The 24,415-nt window shown below is 42.0% G+C and overlaps 1 protein-coding gene across 1 annotated transcript; it reads right to left on the bottom strand.

Moving 5' to 3' along the window:
* Window positions 1–5,031: 5,031 nt before the first annotated feature.
* Window positions 5,032–24,208, bottom strand: PM20D1 (peptidase M20 domain containing 1). Its single transcript, XM_081193507.1, has 13 exons — window positions 23,924–24,208; window positions 18,558–18,644; window positions 17,432–17,667; window positions 16,339–16,425; window positions 14,733–14,866; window positions 13,280–13,399; window positions 12,019–12,094; window positions 10,650–10,711; window positions 10,151–10,229; window positions 8,131–8,202; window positions 7,466–7,634; window positions 6,718–6,817; window positions 5,032–5,782 (listed from the first exon to the last, which is right to left on the bottom strand). The coding sequence occupies exons 1-13, from the start codon at window positions 24,204–24,206 to the stop codon at window positions 5,656–5,658; spliced, it is 1,632 nt and encodes a 543-aa protein (XP_081049633.1). The 5' UTR covers window positions 24,207–24,208; the 3' UTR covers window positions 5,032–5,655.
* Between the last annotated feature and the right edge of the window lie 207 nt (window positions 24,209–24,415).

The raw sequence follows: 24,415 nt of genomic DNA, 5'->3' as shown, positions 1-24,415 counted from the left end.
AGTGCTTCAGCTTTTCAAGTATTAGAAAAAGAACAGATCCCTAGCTAAGTTTCTAATTCCCCTTAATTGTCAGGTTCCTAGGTTGAATTTTTGACCCTCCTGTGCAGATCCTTCCGAGCCAAAATTGCTCTTTCAATTTAAACAGTCATTTTGACCTTCCTGGGCTAGAGGGTGCTCTTGAAACAAAAAACAACAATTTTATTATCCAAGCTTTACAACCAAAAAAGCAAACACAAACTGGCTGAAAACCCTGGTCCTTTGGCCAAATAATTTGTCTCTGTTTAGCTATCTAGAATGATACTATTGGTCCATCTAACACTCAACATTTTATTTATTATTTATTATCTTACATTTATGCCCCCCTTTTTTCTTCCTTCATGGAAACAAACGGAGTTTCCAGGCAGTTCCCCATTCCAGGAAGTCTCCCATGTGGGCACCTACCAGAACCAGGCTTGCTTGGCTGCAGAAAAGTGATGGTCTCATATAGCTTCAGTGTCCCATCCTTGCCTGCAGATGCCAGGGGTTCAACCTGGGACCTCGTGCAGGCAAAGCACACGTTCTGCCACTGAGATGGCCCTTCCAGTACCCAGCTAACAAAAATGGTCTACCAAACGCTTCCAGGAAGCTTTCAGGCAGGCTGTTGGTGCAACAGCATCCCCTACTGTTAGCCTCCAGCACCTGATAATCAGTGTTATGCTGCTTCTGAACATGAAGGTTCCATTTGGCCATCATGATTTATAGAAGAGGCTTGAATGGGTGAAGCTGAAGTGTTTTGAAGAGTGCTTGCGACTTGTAACACACCTCCTCTCCCCTTTCTGAAGGCGCCAGGTGCCTCCGTTAAATACACAGTTCCTGACATCTTGTTGCATGACAGACACGAACTCTCTGTGGTCACACGCTCGGAATAAATCTAGGCCTTAAAAATAGAAGTTGGCAAGACTGTTTGCTTTTGAAAAGGCAGGTGTGGGATTTGACCTTGCCTTAGATGTGATGCAGTGCTTTCTGTGTGCTTCTGTAGTGTGCTTGCTCAGTGGGGTGGTATGTGCCTGGCATACAGCCAGGAGATTAGACAACTTTCTTGTTATTCTTATACCACAGCACCGTAGAAGATGCAGCAACTGCAGCAAGGAACCAGGAAGAAAATAACATACAGCCGCAGAGTGCATGTGTCAGTCTAATTACAAAACTCACATTTTAACCCTTTCACACAACACAGGGCTAAAAAATACAGAGCTTGTTTTCTTTTCAGAAAAAACAAAGGTGAGACAGCGAAGCATTTACAGTGGTACATCAGGTTACAGATGCTTAAGGTTACGTGATTTCAGATTGTGCACCGTGTCAAACCCGGAAGTACGGGTTACTTCCAGGTTTTGATGCTCGGGCATGCACAGAAGCACTAAATCACACTTTGCACATGTGCAGAAGCGCCGACTCGCACGTGCACAGATGCAGCACTGCAGGTTGCGAACACTGTGGGTTGCAAATGTGCCTCCCGCACGGATCACGTTCACAACCCGAGGTTTGTACAGGTTGTAGGCAGTTAGTTCTAACCAGAGTAGACCCACTGAAATGAACGAGCATGACCAGCTTGCACCTGCCACTTTCCATGGGTGTATTCTGAGTTGAATATGGATGGCTACAACCACACCCACCCACAAACCCTCATCTATCTATCTACCTTTCTAATAATTTTGTAAGAAAAAGTCATCACACTGAAGTTTGGATGGCTGCCAGTAGGTGGCCATGTGAGCAGCATGACAGCAGTAGGTAGGCAGAACAAATGAGTGAAATAGGTAGGCCAGCAGCATGAGTGAGCAAGGCAGCAGAGCAAGTAGGCAGGTGGCCCAGGCAGCCTTCTCATGTTCCCTATCATTTGCTGTGGCATAAGTACATGGGCATAAGCCGCCCTGTAGTGCACTGTGACAATAAGGCCAAGACTTCAGGTCACTAGGTGAAGAGGTTTAAACTTTTTCCACCCACTCCAGCCCTGTGTCTACTTTAATTCCCCTCTATTTTTGTTGTTACCACGATCAGTGGGGTCTTGACTGAGAGTAGGGTAAAGAAAAAATGAGGGAGGGGGGAATCCAGTCCCCTGGGTCTGGGTTAACAACCCCTGCTTTAGAGAGTTTTAAAAAGGTAAAGGGACCCCTGACCACTAGGTCCAGTCGTGGCCGACCCTGGGGTTGCGGCGCTCATCTCGCTTTATTGGCGGAGGGAGCTGGCGTACAGCTTCCAGGTCATGTGGCCAGCATGACTAAGCCGCTTCTGATGAACCAGAGCAGTGCACGGAAACGCCGTTTACCTTCCCCATTTATCTACTTGCACTTTGACATGCTTTCGAACTGCTAGGTTGGCAGGACAGGGACCGAGCAATGGGAGCTCACCCCATTGCGGGGATTCAAACCGCTGACCTTCTGATCAGCAAGTACTAGGCTCTGTGGTTTAACCCACAGCGCCACCCACGTCCCTTTTAGAGAGTTTAGGTCAAATCTTAACTAGAGCATGATGCCCTTAAATCTACTGGTATTCCATTATAACTCCCGAGTCTTTATTGGGCTAATGTGCTAAGATCACATGTTTGGCTCTGGTTAGAAAAGCAGATTGTGATGGGGCCTACCAGTTAAAAGTTGTAGGAGCATGCTTGCCAAAAATCAAGCTCCACTGACCTTCATTCTTCCCTTTCTCTGTTAAATTCATTTGACAAACACTGTCAGGCAATGCAGATAAGGGGGAGGAGGAGGGTGTTTGCCCCATTTCCAGGAATTCCCCTCACCCCTGTGCTAAAAAAAGAGGCCTAAATCCTCTTTTCAGTTCAAAGTGTACTACTCACTTTTCAAAGAGCACAACCTGATCAAGAAAACCTGCCAGAAATATATTTTTAGGGTGAGCCAAAGGAGCCAAGAGTACAGGATTGCAAATGAATGGGAACCCCTATCCTCCTCCATGCGCGGGAATGTAGCATGGTGATTTCCCACTAATTGCCCAGGGCGAGAGCAGCCAAAGGCTATAGAGCACAGCAAACATTGCGGCATTTATCAGAAGAACCTGCCATCCAAGCCCCGCTTTCAAGCATATAGAAGTATTATTTATCCCTTTGGTTTGTCATTACTTTGGCTCTATTACAGGAGTTAAAAGCTTGTTTTACACCGAACAAACTTTCTGCCTCTGAGCAAGTCAGCCGAAATACCTGCTGCATCACTGCAGGATCAATGGCCTAATGGCTGAAATTAAACTAGAGGGCAGGAAATGTGAATTAGCCCACTCCACTCTTAATTCATAGTGTGAATGCAACTAATACAGGACCCTAAGAAAAACAGTAATTTTCTTGTTTATACATTGAGCCAAGTAGGAGCCGCAACAAAATGTTAAAGTATGGAGTGTTCCAGTTAGGCATGCCATCTTCCAGGACACTCCATTACATTTCCACCTACCTCCCGTTTTAGTCTCTCCCTAGAGACAATCAGCAACCAGTGTCTACTTAGCATGCTCATCTCTCCTTGTTGTTTTTTTTTTGGGGGGGGGGAGGTGGAAGTTTCATCTTAGGTTTATTTAGATTATGCTGTATTTCTGCAAAATTTGGGATAATGACATTTAGAGATAACAAAATCTAATTTAATTCAAGCACTGTGTTGAAGGCTGATCCATTAAATGCCTGAGGGATGCATTAAAAAACCTGATCCATTAAAAGCTAGCGCATATAGGTTATGAATCAAAATAATTTTTTTGTCAAACAGAGAAAGCCTTGGATCCTGTTTACCGACTGGAAAATAATGGGAGTTTTATCCTGTTTTTTCTTTCTTTTTTCCTTAGAATGGTTTTGTTTTGATGACAATCCCCCCCCCCAGCTCTTATCAAAACTCAGGTACAGAGATATCTGTGGGATAGTGCAGTGATTAATAGACCATGTTCAAACAGTGATCACACACATCGTAGTCCTTTTTTATTGTTTTCATAAGAAAAACCTGTATCAAGTCTTAGTTATTATCACATCCAGATAAAGCTACAGTGCAAATCCATACATAACTGTTAAGAAGTTCATAAAAATCACAGGCCTAGTTCATACATAATGCTAAACATTTTTTTTTGTTAAACCATGGCTGGATGTTATGTGAAAATTCTGCCTAGGGGCTTAATTATAATTTGTTTACTGCTAACAAAGGCACAGTCTTAAGCCATAGTTTGTTATTAGCTTATAAATCTTGGTTTGTTAAACTGTAGAGTGATCATATGTATGAACCCAGCACTTCCTAGAACCATGGGTTTGTTTTTTTCTAACCATCACCCTCAAATGTTTATTCCCACTACAAAGGCACAAGGCAGGAGTAACTGGAAAACAGTTCAAACTCATGAAACAGCCATGGCTTGTTTAATCATCTGTGGGACAATTTATGGTAAAATAAACCATGGCTTAGTGTTATGGGTAAACCAGATCACAGTGTAATAATCCAGTGTTATCGCCATTTCTAGTTGTATGGGCTTCACTGAGTCACATTTTATTCCAGAAAGACTAGGAAAGAATACTGTTATAAATCAGACCCTTAAAATTTGCATGTAAACATCCTTGAGGAATTTAAGCATTTAAGACAAGTTCTTTCTTTCTTTCTTTCTTTCTTTCTTTCTTTCTTTCTTTCTTTCTTTCTTTCTTTCCATAACCTGTATATTACTTTACATAAACAGCACATTTAATATTCTATATAGGAGCAGATGAATCAAGTTCTCTTTTTCTGAGCAATTATGTAATGAAATTTAAAGTGACAAGTTTCGAGATCAATAAAAAATGAAAAGCAGCACTAGGGACTGTCCTATTGCAACATCTCTCGTGGGGACTATAGATGAGAGTAGCAGCAAAGACACAAGATCCCTGGCTCCTATAAGGATTCAGATTAATCTTCTTCCTGTCAAGTGTACACCCACTGAAGGAAGAGAGAATTGATAGGACATCCAGAAAACAATGCATTTCAGAAGTGAAAATGAATAGGCATGTAAATCAGGCTGTGAGTAAAATAAAAGAACTTGAATCCAGTTCACTTAGAATCGCAGAATTGTAGAGTTGGAAGGGACCATTAGGATGATCTAGTCCAACCCCCTGTTTTGCAGGAATACTTTGCCCTCTTTACAGAGAAATGCTATACCTTCCATTTAAGGGAACAGTGCAATAATCTTTAGAATGTAAACTTTATACAGCAGCAATATTTTCTGGGCTCCAATATCTGCAGTAGCGGCCTGCAGGTGGCAACAGTGAGGCAGCATTGCTCTCCTGGCTTCCCAACGGCATGGAAAAGGGGTTAACGCATGGAGAGATTGGTGTGCGGCAGCTAAGCCAATCTGACACTCCTGCCACCATGCGCTGCATCCCTCTTCCTCTTGGTAAGTGGCAGTGCCCCGTGCTGCTGGGAAGCTGGGGAAGCAACACAGTACCACCCACACAGCCCACTACTGAATACAACACAGCATAAGTTCAATATGTTCATTTTGATCCAAAGTGATTTGTTCTATGCTTGCTTTTATATTTCACAACTGCTTGGAGTGCGGTACAATAGTCTTGCGACTTAAAATTTGTATGCTATGTTCCAAAACTGACAGCAACATGGAATGTAGCATTTTTGTGCAATTCTGATTCCTAGTAATGCTCACAGAAGCCTTCCTATTTTGTTTTTACAACTCATGGTTTGCATGTGGCTCTGTGGATTGGCTGATATCAGAATTTTGAATCAGTTGGAAGATAAATTGCACTTGTTTTTCATAACCTTCAATAGATATTCGTTCATTCAACCCGTGGAACCTGATTGGGGGGAAAAAGAGAGAAGCAGCAATGGGGTTAAGGTTATAATAGGTTAAATAATTGTGTAACAGGGATATTGAATTATGCTCCATAAAAGACTGAAACATACTACGATCCCTTACAAGGGCATTTCTAGCCACAAAGTTATATCTGATATGACTCCTATTTATCACAAGGATGCTTATTCCAAGATAGCAGATGGTCCATAAGTTAGCTGGACTTAGACTGGTAGCTTTTGAAAAAGAAACAAGAGAGTAGAAAGTTGGGATGCATACCAGCCCACATACCAGGAGTCCTAGCCAGCTCCATTACAACAGAAGCCAAGGAGTGGGTGAGATATGTTTGGCTTTACTAAGGCATATAAATGAAACTGATTTGTCACTTCATTCCCTTTTACCATGTGCCAATGAAGTGTGGCTAAAATGAACTAACCACATATAAAACTTGTTGTGAGAGATTAGAAAAACAAGTATTTTATTACTTTATACCTGACTAGTCTTGAGCTTCTACATTATTAATAAAAGATTCAATCGCAGCTCAGTTCTGAATACTACCTACTAGGGGAGTTCTAAAGGAAATCCTGAAATGATTGGAATATTCATTCATTCATTCATTCATTCATTCATAAATAAATGGTTGTCTATTATATAGGAGCTCTATTTCCAACTACAGCCAGGAAGTGTTACATATCTGCAGCCCAAGCAATGTCATAACAGAAATGAGGTCCTAAAGAGATGCTTCCATTCCAATCTGCTTTTTATAAGGACAGGTACAAGATCTAGCCCTCCCTCTATTTCTTCGGACTAGTAGGGAAACACTATGGGCATTTTAGAAGTGTTGCTCTCTGTCAAGTTTCAGTTGCCATGTCTCATTTGTTTTGCTAGTTCTCATCTGGTGTTTTCACTAGGAAGAAATTGTCAAGTAGAATACTGTACCTTGGCAAATCTTCGGGTTTAAAAATCACTGGGTTAAATCGATAAATAGCATTTGTAAGGTTGACAAAGTGCCTGCTGTCAGTGTTACCAACACATATACCTGGAGGAGAAATCAGTATTTTGAAAAATTAAAACTAGTAGTGTTGAAGTTAAACATTGCATTAGCACCACAGACTTCAGGAATTAGATTCCTAGCTTCCTTTGAGTGGCACTGGAAGCTATCTGCCTTACTTTTCCTTAGGAGGTTTTGAAAATTCTGCCTTTTATTTATTGGAGCAATGGAAGACATTTATTTATTGGAGCAATGGAAGATGTACATTTCAGAAAAACTGTGCCCATTGCCATGTTTAAATGTTAACTCTTTACATAAGCAGACATTTTGAAACAGACTGCAGGGCTAATTGGTAGCTTTGAATTGAATCAGAATGAAGTTATTAAGGGCAGTCCAACAACTGAGCTGCTCTAAAAGAAGAAAATATATAGCCTGGTTTCAGCCCCATGTAAATCTGAAAAACTTGAGGTACACTGATTGCCAGTTTCCTGTTGACTTTTTTTTTTTTTAATGACCACCATCTTAGGTCAGAAAGAGAGGAAAACAAGCGTTTCCAGTCATTAATAGTGAGTGTGTGTACGCACGTACCTGGTGAAGGGGATAAAATAGAAAGAGAATACTCAGAAAATGAAAACAAAGTAGAGGTTGTTGGGTGGAAACAGAAGGGGAAAACAGTAATAATGCATTTGCCAGTACCTGGAGCTACACTGCCAACATCTGGGAAAACATCCTGGATGGTCTGGCGGAAAACCTGCACTCCAAAGGTCTGGTCGTCCCAAGGGCTCACTGGGAGTGGATCAAAGGCACTTTCCATTTCTATCTTTACTCTCTTATCATCAATTGTTTTGTCTACTATGCCCAGGACCTAAGAACACACCCAAAGGAACAAAGAAGCTAAAGTAGCAAGGTGACTTCCATTATGGTATTAGCACAGATTGCAAACTCTTAAGTAACACTTTGCAAACCAACTGAAGATGCACAATCAGGACAGGAGCCTTTTGGGACCTCATTGTGGAAGTCTGCTTTCCTGTTACACAATGGGATAGGTAGAGATACAAAGCATTCAGTTTGGGGTTACTGCTTCAAAAGACCTTCCTATGGGCCCCTTCAACAAAGATACATCCCCAATGTACCAATCACTTTTGCTGTATTAAATAAATACAGAAAAAGATGACAAGCCAGTTCAGAAGTTTCTTGAATGGGAAACCATGTTTAACTGCAAAAAGGAACACAACCATAGACATACCAATTATTAAACTTTCTAAAGTCTCCTGGCCAAACATGAGGGCCAGGGAGGGTGGGGGGGGGGAGAGAAACAATAACCTGTTAATTTAACAAACTTTTCAGAATAAATACAATACCTCATCAACTGTTTGTGACGAATGGATGCGGAAATTCACAGTTGCATTTGCAGAGGGGGGAATAACGTTTGACTGGAGAGGGGAGAAAGAGAGAGGGCTTAAACATGTGACAACAAACCAGTCTAAAATATGAGCTTCAGAACCAAGGTAATTTCACCAGTAATTTCTGAAGCCAATGCACAGTCCTCAATATTAATTCAGCCTTGCAAAATTATATTTATGCGAAGGTAATTCTTGCCTAAAGTGTCACTGTTCATGTTCTTTGCTTAAGCCACTGAATGAAGGTCTGCTTTTCCTCCTTGACAACCTAGGGATGCATTAGACATGCATGCATTTGTTGCAGCACTGACCTATGATGTGTGGCAGTGAAAGACTCACTTATTTTAGAAAAAGGTGGGCAGGCCCGAGCTTTACTCAGTTCATCCATGCATGGACCCAAGTGCCTGCTGAAATGAGTACATGTACAACTGGCATCTCCTCCGTCATACAAGAAAGGCTTGGGTCTACTTTCCAAATTTCAGAATGATAGAAGAGAAAAGATGGGAGCTGCTCATATCTCAGTATTTGAAAGCATGACCAAGGAGTGTGTGCTAAACTGACTTTCCCCCTTATCCTCTCAAAGGGCTGTTGGAAGGTGCAGCTTTATCTTGAGGGAGAATCACATTACCAGGTGAGGAATGCATGGCAAATGAAAATGTACAATTTTTTTGAATGGTGAAATGACTATGCCTTCAATTATAAATGTAATGTAAAAAGTACATGGTGCTATTGCAATATTTTTAGAAGCAACAATCAAACTCGTTGCAAAAAGTGTATAATGACTAATCCAGTTTCATTATGACTTGTTGCTAAAAGTTATTTAAAACATGAAGCTTAAATTAATCAGTTTAACTATACAGATCTGTTCTTTGCTATACAGTACACTGTACTACTGCATTTACACAGGGCAGTTGGAACCACACGGCACAGCTATACTTGAGAACAGATCTGTCTCTTTAAATATGGGCCTGATCTAATCATGCATAAAATAGGGGAGATGTGGCTTTAAGGTGCATAAGGAAGTTACATGCAGGTGCACATTCCTCCTCAGTTCACCCCTCCACCACCCAAAGTTACTATTTTCCACCTTCCAGATTCCAATATCACAAGTGAGCCCACCTGAGAGTAAAGCAGTTGGGAACAAGGGATGTGGGTTCAGCCACCTCCTCATGCACCCCCTTTGTGATTTAACCCAAATAGCTGCATGCCACACATGATTGAGGCAGACCTCCATTTAAAGACACAGCTTTGTCACCATCATGTGTTGTTTGGCAGACAGTTTTAAAGCAACAGAAAAATAAAAGCAAAGCCTACTGTATCTCAGTCCACCTCTGGGTGTCACTCTTTAACTATCATACCAAGTAAAAGCCACTAACAATCCACTTTCACCGTTCTGGCAAGCTCAGGAGCTCTTCCTATGTTGTGGACCTCATGTGCAAGTTTTTAAAGGTTACGCCTATTAATGCTAAGTGTGGATGTTACAAATAACAGTTTCAATTACGGTACAGAAACATTGATAAAGAGAACATTAACTGGCTGGGCGATGTGCACCCAACAACTAACCAGGTTTCTTGCTATGAAATGTATGGAATGTCTCTCTCACCAACTTGCCATAGGAGCTAAAATACTGTGATCATGAAGTTCTGTTTTAGTAAAACTCTCCTCTTGCAGGGACTGACTGAAGCGAAAGCTTTCTGCTCTACTAGTTCTAGAAACTAAGCCATTCTGAGGACAAGCCACCATCAATAACAAATCCCATACTAAGAGGGCATGAATCAAATTGACATTCTGAGTTCATGGGATGATGCCAGCAGTGAATATTCAGCATGGGAGGAGAATTTATCATTCAGGGGGAAAGAAACGGATTTGTATTCCTATAATTCACTGGTACTAGTAATACTGAAAGCTGGAAATGTAGTTCTGAGAAATTTAGACCCTCATTACACTTTATGGGTAATCCAATGAATTCGTACTACAGTACCTTGACTCCTGCATGAAACATAGTGATTGCAGTGGTAGTCCGAACTAAGGCATTGCTGGTAGGCATCTGTTCAAGAAATCTATGTAAAGATTTAGATGACACAAAGTTCTTAGAGATCAGAAGTAAATTAATGTAGGATTCCGCATTCCATAAGTCAATACCAATATTTTAAATCAATAAATGTACATTTGTTTCTCATTTTTTGTGCTCTGTCTTGCCATCTTCCCTTGAGGTTGCAATTAAGAGTATGGTTGCATTTTAACCACTGTCCATTCATTTCTTTGCTATTGCTTCATGAAGTGGGCACTTTACTGAATATTGTTTGTGCTTGTGATATGCGCCTCCCCACACCCTCATGGACTTATTATTTTGCAAACTTTTAAAGAAAAATGCTTTAAAAAATTGTGTAGTGGCAGCATGCTCTTCTGCGGTATCCCAGCATAGGAAAGCTCTTGTTGCTGTCATAAAAACGTGATGAAATATCATGTTTCTTTCTTACCTTCCAACAAGTGGTCCAAACAGCCACAAATTTGACATAATGACATTTAGAGGGAAGCTGAACTGAAAAGCAAAGGGGAGAAAAGCAGTACACATCAGCAAGTCTGGATCAAGAGAATGGTTTCTTAAAAAAACAACCATGCTGAAGTAGTCTTCTAAGTGAACATGTTAGAACTTTCCTGTATGCAGGAGACAGGCCAATGGAAGAACAGTGTGGGTAGGGGGCAGGGAGAGAACTGTGCACATAGAAGCAACAGATAGGAGAAGGGAAGTTCTGGATCAAACCAATAACTCTGCAAGGATAGGGTTGCAGGCACAGCCTGTCAGAGATCCAGGCAGTGGTGGAGCTTCATGCTCCGGCACCGGGGAGCGGAGAGCAGGCAAGGGCGGGGTTTGTGCGCGTTCTGGGGGCATAGTGCCCACGCCATGATGGCACCCCACTGGGATCGCGCTGCCGGGGGTGTTGTGCTCCCCCTGCACCCATCTTCCTCCACCAGTGGATCTAGGATGCCGCTTGTGGCATTGACCTTGGACAAGTTACACAAAAAGTAACTGCCAATGCAGCTTTCCAATGCAATACAACTTTCCTATTGAACAACCTTTCCATAAGTAGCTAATATTAGCTTGCTCCAAGTAACAAAGCATGATTCAGCAGTACGGGAATGACTCCCATGCTAACTCTGCACCCCCATGCTTCACTGAGTTTCCAGTTGGATCAAAGTAGACTTTGCTGTTTAATTCAAACTGCCATACTATAGCTTGTGCTTGCCTTCCAAACAAGAGTTTAAAGTTGCCCTGGTTTGAAGAAATGTAAGGTCAAACCTTGGTTTTCGAATGTCTTGGCATGCGGAACGTTTCGGAAGCCGAATGCTGAAAACCCGGAAGGGAATGCTTCCGTTTTTGAATGTGCCTCGGAAATCAGATGGCTTCCGAGGCGCGTTTCTCAATTTTCCCCATTGAACTTGCTGACAACCCTTTGATCCTCGGTTTTCAAATGTTTTGGAAGTTGAAGGGACTTCTGGAACGGATTACATTCAAAAACCGAGGTTCCCCCACAATAGTTTGATTACTCATATAATGACAAACTGTGGTTTGATCAAAGTAGGAAAGTAGGAAGTAACTGAAGAAAAAGTTTGAGATTGTGGGAGTACATGAGAACTATAACTGTAAATGAGGCTTTGAAACCTGGGGGGTGGGGGGTGGGAATAGAAAGTTGCTATGAACTCTATCAATTGGGAATGACTCTGGAAATTCTAAAACTCTGACTAGCAACAAGTTTAGAAAATCATAAGAAATCTAATGTTATCACTGAAAATTTAAGGTCGCTTCACTGAAATCACATGAAAGAGTACATATTGTTGAATACTTACATCTGGTGCCAATTGCTCAAACATCAGGATTTCAGGCCCATGACCAAACAGATTGGGCATAGGATGCTGCTCCAACCTATAACAACAAACAGCTATCTGACTGTAACAATCAAATGCAAGACGAAAAATAAACAGGCTCCACTCCTATTACTTTGATTCATGAATTTAGGCAGAAGTCTGCAACATCTTACGTCATCTTAAAATTGCTACTTTAGTTTCTGCTACAGATAAGTATCATGATGAAGTTAGATTTCAAAACAGAAGCTGAGTCAGTGATAATTTGAAAGCTGGAGGAAATTCTCGGGAAGATAGGCTATAAATCTGATTTATTTCGTGTTTAAACTGGGAAGAGATCATGTCACAATCTGAATGGAGGAGGGTAAAAGACCACTGCAGTGCATCTTCAACATTATGTGAGGCACTGTTCTCACGCAAAACCAACACTTATCCATATACTGAGGAACAGGAACAGGCTTAAGCAAACAGAATGTGTGGCAAGACGCTGGAAGGTGCCCCATGGCTGGATCTAAATGTGCAACAGTTCCAGGCTCATCACAAGTGCTGGTGGTAGGTTTTCTAAAAATCAAACTAAGCCCTCCCTCAGTAAAGGCACGCATAAACCCCTTCCCCACTATATCATCAGTATGTATTATAAAACCATACATACACTTTCTACTGCAACAGGTTTCTAAATATGTTTCTAAAAAGCATTTGCATTGCCTTCTAAAAGGCTGTAGGCACCGACAGTTTTTGTTTGGGAGGGAGCTCCATAACTCTTGGGCTACGGCAAAAGCAGCCCCATTTAGCATTCTGGTAGATTTCAACAAACAGGTTTGTCTCCTCAGATGATTTGCACGCTTAAATAAGGAGAACATGTGACTTAAATATGCATGTTGTTGTTTAGTCGTTTAGTCATGTCCGACTCTTCGTGACCCCATGGACCAGAGGAAGCCAGGCACTCCTGTCTTCCACTGCCTCCCGCAGCTTGGTCAAACTCATGTTCATAGCTTTGAGAACATTGTCCAACCATCTCATCCTCTGCCGTCCCCTTCTCCTTGTACCCTCAATCTTTCCTAACATCAGGGTCTTTTCCAGTCTATAACCATTAGTGTCCCTTATTTCTGAAATACTGAACTGGCAACTCAAGGCACTACAGAGCAAAATAATTTATGTAACACCTCTAGGCTACAATCAGAATGGAGCTTATTTTTAACTAGACAGGTATAGGATTTCACTATTACCAGGAAAGGAAAATACTCACTTGGCTAATGCTTCAGAAAGAATACCAATACTTGTCCTTTTAGGTGGTGCAGAAGAATGACCAGGCTCTGATGTCACAGTGAAATTTGCTGTAATGGCACCCTTTTCTGTGATACCTATTCTGATAAGTTGGGAGAAATCAATTACTTAGAATTCCCCCTCTATCTTCTAGTTAGACAGCCATTTTGACATCCCTGCTATTCCATGCAGCATAGTAGGATCCCTTGTCAATGTCCCTTTGGCTCCCTCAGCTCTGGAAAACCCCACACCTACCCAAGATCAATTTTTTTCCATCACCTGGCTACCATTCCCCTTTCAGCAATAGTGCCCAGGAAGAGGAAGTGGTAACAATCCTAAGCTAGGACCTGTTTACTAGCACATAGTACTCTATAGCTGGGGGCTACTCCAATGAGACACTCACATTACATAGGTTAATTAGTTATACTGACCCTAAAAGAAGATGAGGCGTAGTATACTTTTGTAATAATCAAGAGCAGGGCTGTCTTTAGCATATACACTGCCAGGGTACAAAGATCCACCCAGTGCCCCCAAATTTAGTTTAGCCCCAAAATTAAGGAAAAAAACAGCTTGCGGAAAGCATAGTGCTCTCTAGGCGCATTTTTGCAGAAATGGAAAACTAAAATCACGTGCTGAAACACATCTGTAGTAGAGCCCTAAGTACTAAGTAGTTGGTCAAAGAAAATGCCGACAATTAGCGAAAATAAACATTTTTAAAAACAATTTCTCTATACGAATTTGAACTGTAAGTGATGGAATTAAATTCAATTTGCAATGTTTCACTTGGAGTCAGCAGCACCTTTGACACGACTGGCATGCAGGCGGCGCGAGATCAGTCGTGTCAAAGGTGCCACTGACCCCGCTGCCACATAGCAGCTCAATACAATACGTAACATAATATTTTGATGTAAGAGTTAATTTCGCGTGCACGGCGCCATTGAGAATGACAAGCACTGTCATTGAGTCTGACAAGTGCTGCGGTTGTGAATGACAAGCGCCGTCAAATCTGACAAGTGCCATTGCTGGCGCAGCGCATCTTTGGTAAATGAGCGCACACAGTCGAAAGTCCTTTAGTGAAACAGTAGGCATACATTTCGGTAATACCTAGGTATATATTATATGTATTTTGTTTTTCTAGCTTGATCAAAATTATTTTTTATTTCATAGCAGGTAGATAGTTAAAGCTTAGGCAGCTTCAGTGGTGGGCACCTGGTGCCCCCCAGAATTCGGCGCCCGGGTGCCCCGCACCCCTTGCACCCCCAGGTAAAGATGGCCCTGCTCAACAGCACAGATAGGCAAAACTTAGAATCTAAAATTTACTTAGATTGTTGATTCCACACACTCCAAGTAGATCAGGAACAATGTTTGACTCCCAAATGTTTAAAGAGAGCAACAATTGCATTTATTGTGGCAAGTTCTCATCATTTCTTACTTACGAAGCTACTGGTTTCTCTATTCCAGTGACAATACCATCGAAGATGAAGCTTCCTTCATCAAGTACGAAAGAAAGTTGAATTCCTCTAGATTCCAATTCAGCCACAATCTTCATGGCTCCTTTTCGACCCCCCACCTGAAAAGCCCACAACAAAGTCATCTCACCAAATGTCATCTCATTCTGTCTCAGGCAGCAATAAGCATCCAGTGCTTCAGTGGAAAAAGACAATTGCTATACAGGTTTTAAATATATACACACACACTTCTACTGGAGAGAGCAATTGATGTGTGGTGCTCCAAACCATTTAACCTTGCACCTAATGAATTAATTTCATTCCAATATATTACTTGCTGAATCTTGCTATAGGCCTGCACTCAGAGGTAAATTGTGGCACTTAATTCCTCAAGTGTAGCAGCCATTAGGTTAACACGTGTTAATTCCTCAAGTGTAGCTAGCCATTAGGCTAAGGTTAGGTAACCTCCAGCTTCCAGGCCAATCATGGCCCACCAGGGTTGTTTCACCAAACCATGTCTCCCCAGCCATTAGCTGACATTACTGGCAATGTCAGCTGATGGGCAGAAGGCCAGGGTTTAATCCTATATTGCCTGTGTGATCCTTTATCCAGCAGGGGAAATATTCTCTGTTAAAGATGGAACTGAGTTCAGCACAGGATTGGGCATTTAAAAGAGAAGGAGAAACTTGCAAGTCTTTTGCAAGTCTTCCCAGTCTCAAGCAAAGGCAGAGAACTGGACTAATCCCCTCCTTTGCTTGCAAAACTCACCTCTTTTTCTGCCTTCTCTGACAAGTGACAGGAGGGGGGGGGGGAGAGGTGTGTCTTGCAGGCAAAAGCATCTTAAAGCACTTGGCAAAAGCACCCTCCAGGCTGCTTCCAAGGGCACTGTGCAAGTCTTCCTGTGTTTCTCTTTCAAACCCTTGACACTAGGTTTAAAGGGGAAGCAAGGGAGACTTACAAGGCCACAGGAGGGATTTTGACAGGCAAGTGGCCTTGCTCACTTGCCAATATGTGAGGTTGTGCTATTGGACAGGTCAGCAACCCCACCCACCTGTCACATTTGACATATGAAGCCAATCCTGATGAGGAATTGGCACCCAGAGTCAAAAAGGTTCCCCAGCCCAGGCTAAAACATACTCAATTTTATGCAATGCAAGTAGTACAAGTAACATAATCCACCAAACTCTAATAACAAATCCATACATTTCAATATAGCTTCTATTATTACATCAAATTGTAAACGCAGTGAAGACAAGTTCCTAACCCTCAAAACTTTTTTTAAAAAAATTGGGGGCAGTGTGGGGCCAAATACAGAATTGTAATGCTAAACAACACAAAAAATACACATTCTTCTCCCTACGCAAAGCAAAACCAATATTCCTATGCTGTTGACAGTTGACTAGTCAATAGGCACCTACCACTGCAGTGCATGGAAAAGCTTTTATCAGGACAGCGCAACACCATTAAGGAGTCTCCATGTAAAAAGAGCAGCAGGCTGACCCACTCAAGTTCAGTATCTACTGTTTCAGCCTTTGGAATGAGCTATAAATCTAAAATAAATAAATACGGGGGAAATTAAAGACACACAGAATACCTCTTCATCATGCCCAAGGCCAATATAGAAAGACCTGTGAGGTCTGTAATTTCGTCTCACTAAGAATTCTACAGCATGCAGAATCCCCTGAGGAATAAAAAATAAAATGTTAAACACTGTCTATTTAGCACCTTGGTTACAGAACTTGTTCCATATTAGCAGCAACTGTTGTGGGGCAGCATGAAGGACTGGTTTTGCCCCAGATAATAGAGGGTGGGATTTGAGAATCCAATGGCATTGTACTAACCTCTGATTGAACCAAAACACCATTTAATTGCATGAAACTTAACTTTGTCAGTTGACTGGGAGGGGATTATAGATCAAGGTGGGAAAGTCCAAATCACAGAGCTAAAAAAATAAATAACGCTTTCAAAAATTCAATGTAGACCCTTTGGAGCATCTATTTAGCCTGTTCTTTGGAAGAAAATGGAGGAAACTGTCTTGTGGAAATGCCTGTGACTTGGAATGTGGTTTACTGGATGAAAGTAGTGAACACTGAACTTTCTGTATGGGCTCTGGTAGTCAGTTCTTGCTCTGCTTGCTGACTTTCAGGCTGCAGCACTTGATCCAGCTAGCTGTTCCCTCTGGAACCAGTCTCCAGGTTCCTATCATCTTCTTGATTTCCAATTGTCAGGGGCAGCAACCCACTGACCTCCTTCCTCCTTCCTTTTCTCCTTCCTTTCAGGACAACCTTTGGCCCAATGGTGTCCACAGAAATAGTATACTAAGTCATCAATTTAAAGCAAAGCAAAATATACTCATATGGCTAAAAGGTTCTTTTTAAAGTGCACTGATTTATGTTTAGCTTGCAAAATAATAATAATAATAATAATAATAATAATAATAATAATAATAATAACGGGAATGCTTCTCCTCACACTGTGAACAGATAATAATAATAATTTATTATTTATACCCCACCCATCTGGCTGAGTCTCCCCAGCCACTCTGGGCGGCTCCCAATCAAATGTTAAAAACAGTACAGCATTAAACCAGTGAACCATCATTAATGTAGCATGCCAAACTTTGTGAGACAAACACTTTGCACCCCACCCACCCTGCAAAACGAGGTACATTTACAAAATACATATACCATAACAGAGTTTTTGTTATCGAGTGTTCCTCTTCCATATATAAACCCATCACGTTCCTCAGCAGAGAAAGGGTCACTGACGTCCCACCCGTCTGGAGAAGCTGGAACAACATCTATATGTGCAAGCAGCATGTAGGGCTGCAGCTGAGCGTTAGACCCCTGGATGGTGAATAGGTGGCTATATTCCCCAATAACTTCATGTTTAATGAATGCTGCAGAAAACACTGCAGGAAAAGCTTCAGGGAAGAAAAACAGAAGGGAAAGAAAATCAGCAAGGGTTCCTCCAAAGTTTGAGGTTAAGGATTGGACAAAGCAATGAGGACATATTAACCTTTGGTATTCAGTGCAACAGTTGGTATATTATAATGGCTGATATATTTCAGAAAATGGGTAGCTGAAGGTTGAGGAAAGGCATAGCACACATCTCTTGCTGGTCCCACCACCCTATGGGGTGGAGGAACAGAGTTTAAAGCAAACAAAAGGATAAAGTAAACAACAACAACAACAACAACAACAACAACAACAACAACAACAACAACAACACTGTATTCAAATTGTTAAATAAAGAAACAAACAACAGAAACAATGAAAGCCACTCTTCATATAATTTCAATCTTTTCTGAGAACCCAGTAATTTTACCTGTTTGACTGGTATTGGCCATGAAACGTATAAGACCAAAACCATACTACATTAATCTACTCTTGCATAACAACTATAGCTCCTGCATTTATTACCATACTAAGAGTATATGTCAAGTGCTCAAAGGTCTTCACATGGGGACAGAGGTCTTTCCCAGGCCTACACAGAGATACTAGGGTTTGTACTGGCACGTTCCGTAAGCAAAGCACACTCTGCCATTGAGATGCAATCCTTGTGTGTAATTTAACACAAAGAGATAAATACTTTTTTTAAAAAGAAGGATTTATTTACAATTGTAGAAACCTGTATTTAAAAGTTCCACAGCTGCTTCAGTTCATTAACTTGCATTCTACTCAATAATAAATCACATTTTGTCAGCTTAGCACTTTAGTTTTGTTGATAAAGACTCTTCTTTTACGATGCAAAGATTAGATACTCAGTTAATGCCCATTTGCTAGTTAAAAGAAGGAATTTAAGTTCAAATACCTTTACGAATATATGGCTCAAATTCTGCCAGGGCTGTTGTATTTTGATCATTTGCTGAGAAGGAAACTGTTTGCATTCTGATGGCACCTTACATAAAACATAAAAGAAAAGATTTCATAACTTTCTCAGACAGGCAATTATTAAAACAACAGTGCAATGCGATAAACTCTCCTTCCCTGCAAAATAATGTAAAGGCTGTCAAGATGCCTATTCAAAGGATTAGAAGTGCCACTACCAGTCGGCTGACAGAGCCTGCAAATGTCATTCCCAGTTACAATATTTCTGAGAATATTGTGAATGGCAGCTGGGTCTGGAGTCTGCTGCATTGCTGAATGATGTGCAGGATCACACATTTAGATATGCAAATGGTGCCCCTGATCAAGTGGCTGAGTGAGATCCCCAGACTCTATTAAGCAAGAAAATGTCTGTACATCTTGTATCACATTTCATTTTCATATAGACAGTAATACGAATGAATGAAGTGGAGTCTGCACCCTATCCCCACCTCCAATCCACATGATTTCATTGGCAGGGTCTTGGATCATATGTACCTGTAGATGATATCTACATGAAACCACTGAGTGGGGTTATCCAGAGTTTTGGAGTACGTTGTCAGCTGTATGCCAATGACACAGTTTTACTTCTCATTTACATCTGCAGGTGAGGCAGTGGACATGCTGGACTGATGTCTTGCCTTGGCAATGGACTGAATGAGAGCCACAAACTGAAGCTCAATCCAGATAAACTAAGGCAGTTAGTGGGTGGTTACTTAGACCGAATGGATGGGAGGTTGCTTCTTCTTGAAGGAGTTATGGTACACTTCCTCTGAAGGAGTGGGTATGCAGCTTGGGGGTACTTCTGGATCCTTTACTGTTGCATGAGACTCAGGTGGCCTCAGTGGCACAGAGTATCTTCCATCAGTTTTGGCTGATGGCCCAGCTGCACCCCTATCTGGACAGGGATACCCTAACTTATGTTTTCTATGCTCTGGCATCCTCTAGGTTCGATTACTGCAATGTGTTATAAATGGGGCTGCCTCTGAAGACGGTTCAGAAACTTCAGCTGGTGCAGAATTTAGCAGCCAGGTTGCTCACTGAGGCAAGATGGTTTGAGCATATAATGGCAACTAATAGGCAGATTGGCTGCCTATTAGTTTCCGGGCCCAATTCAAAGTGCTGGTTTTGACCTATAATGCCTTAAACAGCTCAGAACTGCAATATCTCAAGGACCACCTCTCCCCATGTGAACTGACTCATATGCAAGGTTTCCCCAGTATGGAAATAAATTTGAAAGCCTTCCTTACTGGGAAAAGCAAGCTGAGTGTGCTGGCTCCGGAAGGCTGGAGATGTCTGTGGGTGGTTCCAAGGGTTTGAGTAAACACGTTTTTGTGTATACGCAGAACTCTTGGAACCGAACCCCTGCATTAGATGCAATCGTACTGTAATTGGTTTTAATGTTTATACCTTGTTGTAAGTTGCTTTGGCTCACTTCTGTGAATAAAGTGACTAATAAATAATAATAACAGTGATACATTATATATTAAATGATTGATGCGAACAAAATTAATATGTTTTTGGCAGACATTCAAAGAGCAAATAAACGGAGAATAGCGCTGTATGACAGGCAGCCAGAAAAGTAGAAGCACCAAATTTGAGGGAGCAACAAAGAAAAAGGCTAAAGGCTAAAGTCACAAAATGCAGACAGCCTATAATTTTGCTCTCCAGAATTACCATCAGTGACTCTCTATGAAGAAGCCTGAGACAGAAACATTTACTTTGAAGAAATGAATACCTTTTCCACCTGATTTCATCATTGCATTTGTGACTTCAGAAACTAACTTGTTTTCCCACAATTACATGGTATAAATTCTATGTCCACAGCTCAACAAATCAACATTCTTCAAAGGTACTTAAATACAGGAAGATCAGGAACTATAAAATGCCATCTTATTATTTATTATGTGTTTAAAATTCCACTGACTACTACACAATAAATAAAATAGACAGAGAGTTGCCAGAAAGGTTTATAATCTAGTAGACATACTGACGCTGCACAAATTGAAGACAGTTTGATGGAGAGAGAGAAAAGGCGGGACCTTTAATGCTTAAACAGCTGGGGGACAGAATACCCAAAGAAATGATTTTTCTTATATGAAAATGCCCACATGAACTTGCCCAAATCTGCATTGGAGTCCAAGCTCCAGGTGCCTTCACATTCAGAAGCTAGTTAGATGGTGACTTGGAAAATGATTTTTCAGTGGCTGTGTCATGTGTGTAAGACATCCTTGTCATACAGATCCATGAGGCACCAACATCATCACCATCATTTAGATAGCACATTTGCAACTAAAAAGGCTCCAACGTTTTTAATATGCGATCTGTAGTTCTGACTTTTTGTCTGATGTTGATCTGATCTGTATTTCATTCTGCTTCTACCAACTGTGGTTGATTATTTAAATTGTACATATTTATTCTTTTAGCTAGTTGGATTTTTAGTACGTGACTCTGGATATGTGAAATTCTTAAATAGCATATGAATATTCAAAATAAATAAAACTTCCAGAGTTCTGGTATATTCATAGCATAATGACCACATTGAACCTATTGACATTGGCAGTAGATAATAAATGTACCTTGACTAAAAAGATAAGCTTATCATTAAGAACAAGATAACTAGAAATATCAAGGATTGGCTAAACAGAAAAGACACACGTCCTCACTATCAGGCTCCTCCCACATGGCTATTTCCCATACAGAAACCGTATGTATACTGCAAACAAGCCTCCTAAGTTGTTTTCTTATAACTGTAAGATACAAGCATGGGTAGACTGAAGGATAACATATTGTTTACACAATCCAATGTCATTGCAACAAACTATATGTAGATAAAAATCAAGCCTTTAAAAGAAACATATTGGGAAACAAAATAAATGCAAAACCACCCTGTCTTCAAGCAGCTCACTTCTCAGACATGAACCACAAATCTGTTGATTTCATGTTATAGACACTGGAAATATTCAATACAGTGGTGCCTCGCAAGACGAAATTAATTCGTTCCGCGAGTTTTGTCGTCTTGCGATTTTTTTCGTCTTGCGAAGCACGGTGTCGGAAAAGTTTTGGAAAAGCTTCAAAGATACCAAAGTCTTCAAAAACCTCAAAAAAGGCTACCACACCGCGTGCTATGAGTTGCTCTCGAAGTCAAGTCGCAACTGGATTAACGGTTTTAAGAAAAAGGAAACAAACTTGCAAGACGTTTCCGTCTTGCGAAGCAAGCCCATAGGGAAAATCGTCTTGCGAAGCAACTCAAAAAACCAAAAACCCTTTCGTCTAGCGAGTTTTCCATCTTGCGAGGCATTCGTCTTGTGAGGTACCACTGTATGCCCAATCATCATGTACTGCTGTGCAAAAAGCACAAAGGATAGTTCAGCTAAGGGTTCGTCCACAGTCCTGTGCCTAGAAAGCACAAGTCTTTGAGAAGTTTTCTGCTTGTCCAGTGTTTTCTACACACAAGTCCAACTGGTTTTAAGTTTTCCCTGATATTTTCCCTGGGACAACCTGCTGGATTGGAACAAATTTCAATTTGCAGAAAAACCGATTGATGTTTGTTCCAATCCAGCAGTAGACAGTGGATTTTCCTGGGGGAAAGGCCTTAAGTAGCATCCTACAACTGGGTATAATGGAATGCATTATTGCAGAAAGTGATGGATGCACAATTTTTACAATGCACTGCACTGCACTGGGTTGTAGCTCATGATAATCCTACCCAGAGCAGTCTCACTGAAATTAAAAAACCTAAGTTAGCCATGTCTATTAATTTCAATGGGTCTACTTTATACAACCCTATGATCTAATGGTGTATTTGGGGGGAATCTGTAAAAAATATGAGCATCCAGGTTTTTGCACTGTGGTGGTGCTGAAAACCATTGAGTCTGTGAATCCTATTGTTTACTCTGCAGAGGAGAATGCAAGCTGTGATTCCATAGTTTTGTGTGTAATACAGTGGTACCTTGGGTTACTTTGCTTCGTTCCGGAGGTCCGTTCTTAACCTGAAGCACCACTTTAGTTAATGGGGCCTCCTGCTGCTGCCGCGCTGCCAGAGCACGATTTCTGTTCTCATCCTGAAGCAAAGTTCTTAACCCGAGGTAATATTTCTGGTTAGCGGAGTCTGTAACCTGAAGCATATGTAACCTGAAGCATATGTAACCCGAGGTACCACTGTATAAAGAACAGTAAATATTCAGCTACTATAATGTTAATATGGGGGCTGTTCCAGTACAGCAAATTGACGGCTGCCTGAAAAATCATCGGCAGTTTTCAATACACATCACATTACCATGACCAAATCTTTTGATTCCCACATTAACTCGGAAACTATGGCAAGTCCATGCTCTGCCTTTTCACAAGTGCTTTGCTTTCTCAAGCCACACACACTTCTGTTGGTTGAAACTGGGGCAAATAAAGGATATCGAAAGAAAGACATTGTAGATTACCCTACAATGGTATGCAAACCTTCCTATGTATATTCAGAAGTTTGTCCCACTGAGTTTAATGAGACTTACTCTCAGATAAGTGTACAGAATTGCAGGCGTAGCTGAAGGTGGAGGGGGGGGGGGAGAAGACTCACAGAACTGTAGAACTGGAAGAGACGCTGAGGGTCATCTAGTCCAACCCCCTACAATGCAGTCATTATGAACTCCTGAGTATAGCACCAGAGGGTAACCCTCCCCCCTCGAAATAACAATGCACACCAACACCCCCTTAGTTACTTGAAGAAAAGGCTGTTTCCCCATAAATATGATAACCGAATCATAAACCGGAAGCTAAAACGAGGCTGCAATCCTAAGCGTGCTTCACTTGGAAGGGTTACTCCCATCAAAACGAGCAAAGAGAAAATAAGTTGAGAATGGGGTGTCCGTGTGAAACACGCCGTCATTCCTCTTTCAGAAATCTCACAAAAACTTGCTCCACCCTGAAACGCCGTTTTGGCTCCAGCGGTGCAACTGAGGCTTAGATCTGACAGGGAAAAATGGGGCTGACCCACTGAACTCCAACCCCCAGCAGCCCCGGCCAGCGAGAAAAGCTGGTCAGCAATGATGGGAACCGCAGCGACCCCTGGAGCCCCAGGCTCCCATGTCTGACTTGCATTATGTACTTTACTTCAAAATGAGGCAGTGTGCAGCCCAGCTACGTTTGGCGACCCTTCTTCTCATTCTGCCGAACTGTGCTCCAAACGGCAACGCTGCTTTGACCCTCCTGCACCCTCTTCCTTAGGAGCCGTGCAGCTTTTACTCCGAGGGAAGCAGCTCCCGCCGCCGTCGCTGCTTCTTCGGCCCCTCGACCCATTTTATTGACTTGTGTTGAGTTTACCTTGCAGCGCCTCTTTGAGCTCTCGCCGCTCTTGGGGACTAAACGCGGGCTCCAGGCGCTGCTGCCGGCTCCTCCGCACCCAAAGCTCCGGAGCCGGCGCGGGGCTTCGCGGGGCGTAGGTCCGGGCCAGGACGACGGCCAGCAGAGCCAGCACAGTCCCGCACAGCGCCAGTAAAGCCACCCAGAGAGCCCCTCGCGCTCGGCCGCTCAGCGCCGCCATCTTGGCGCCTTCTGGCCGCCGCTCGGGGCCCCTCGGAGATCGGCGCGTCCCCCTGCGAATCATTAACGGAGCTGGTTACTCATCACAAGACTCCCCGCCGGTGTGGGCTCGAAGCGTTTACCGAGCTCCTCGAGATTTCAGTGGGACTCGGCTCCCTCCTAAAATAATAAAAAAATGGCTAGGCAACACAAGCGTGTGCCTGCGTAATATCGGCCGCGTTTGGGATTGCAGCAGCTCTTCTTGGTGTTAAAAAAAATGGGGAAGGAGAGCAG

This window comes from Podarcis bocagei (assembly GCF_964188305.1).
Source record: "Podarcis bocagei genome assembly, chromosome: 5".
NCBI lineage: Eukaryota > Metazoa > Chordata > Lepidosauria > Squamata > Lacertidae > Podarcis > Podarcis bocagei.
Note: the sequence above shows the minus strand (reverse complement) of the source record. Positions and strands in the feature narration are given on the sequence as shown.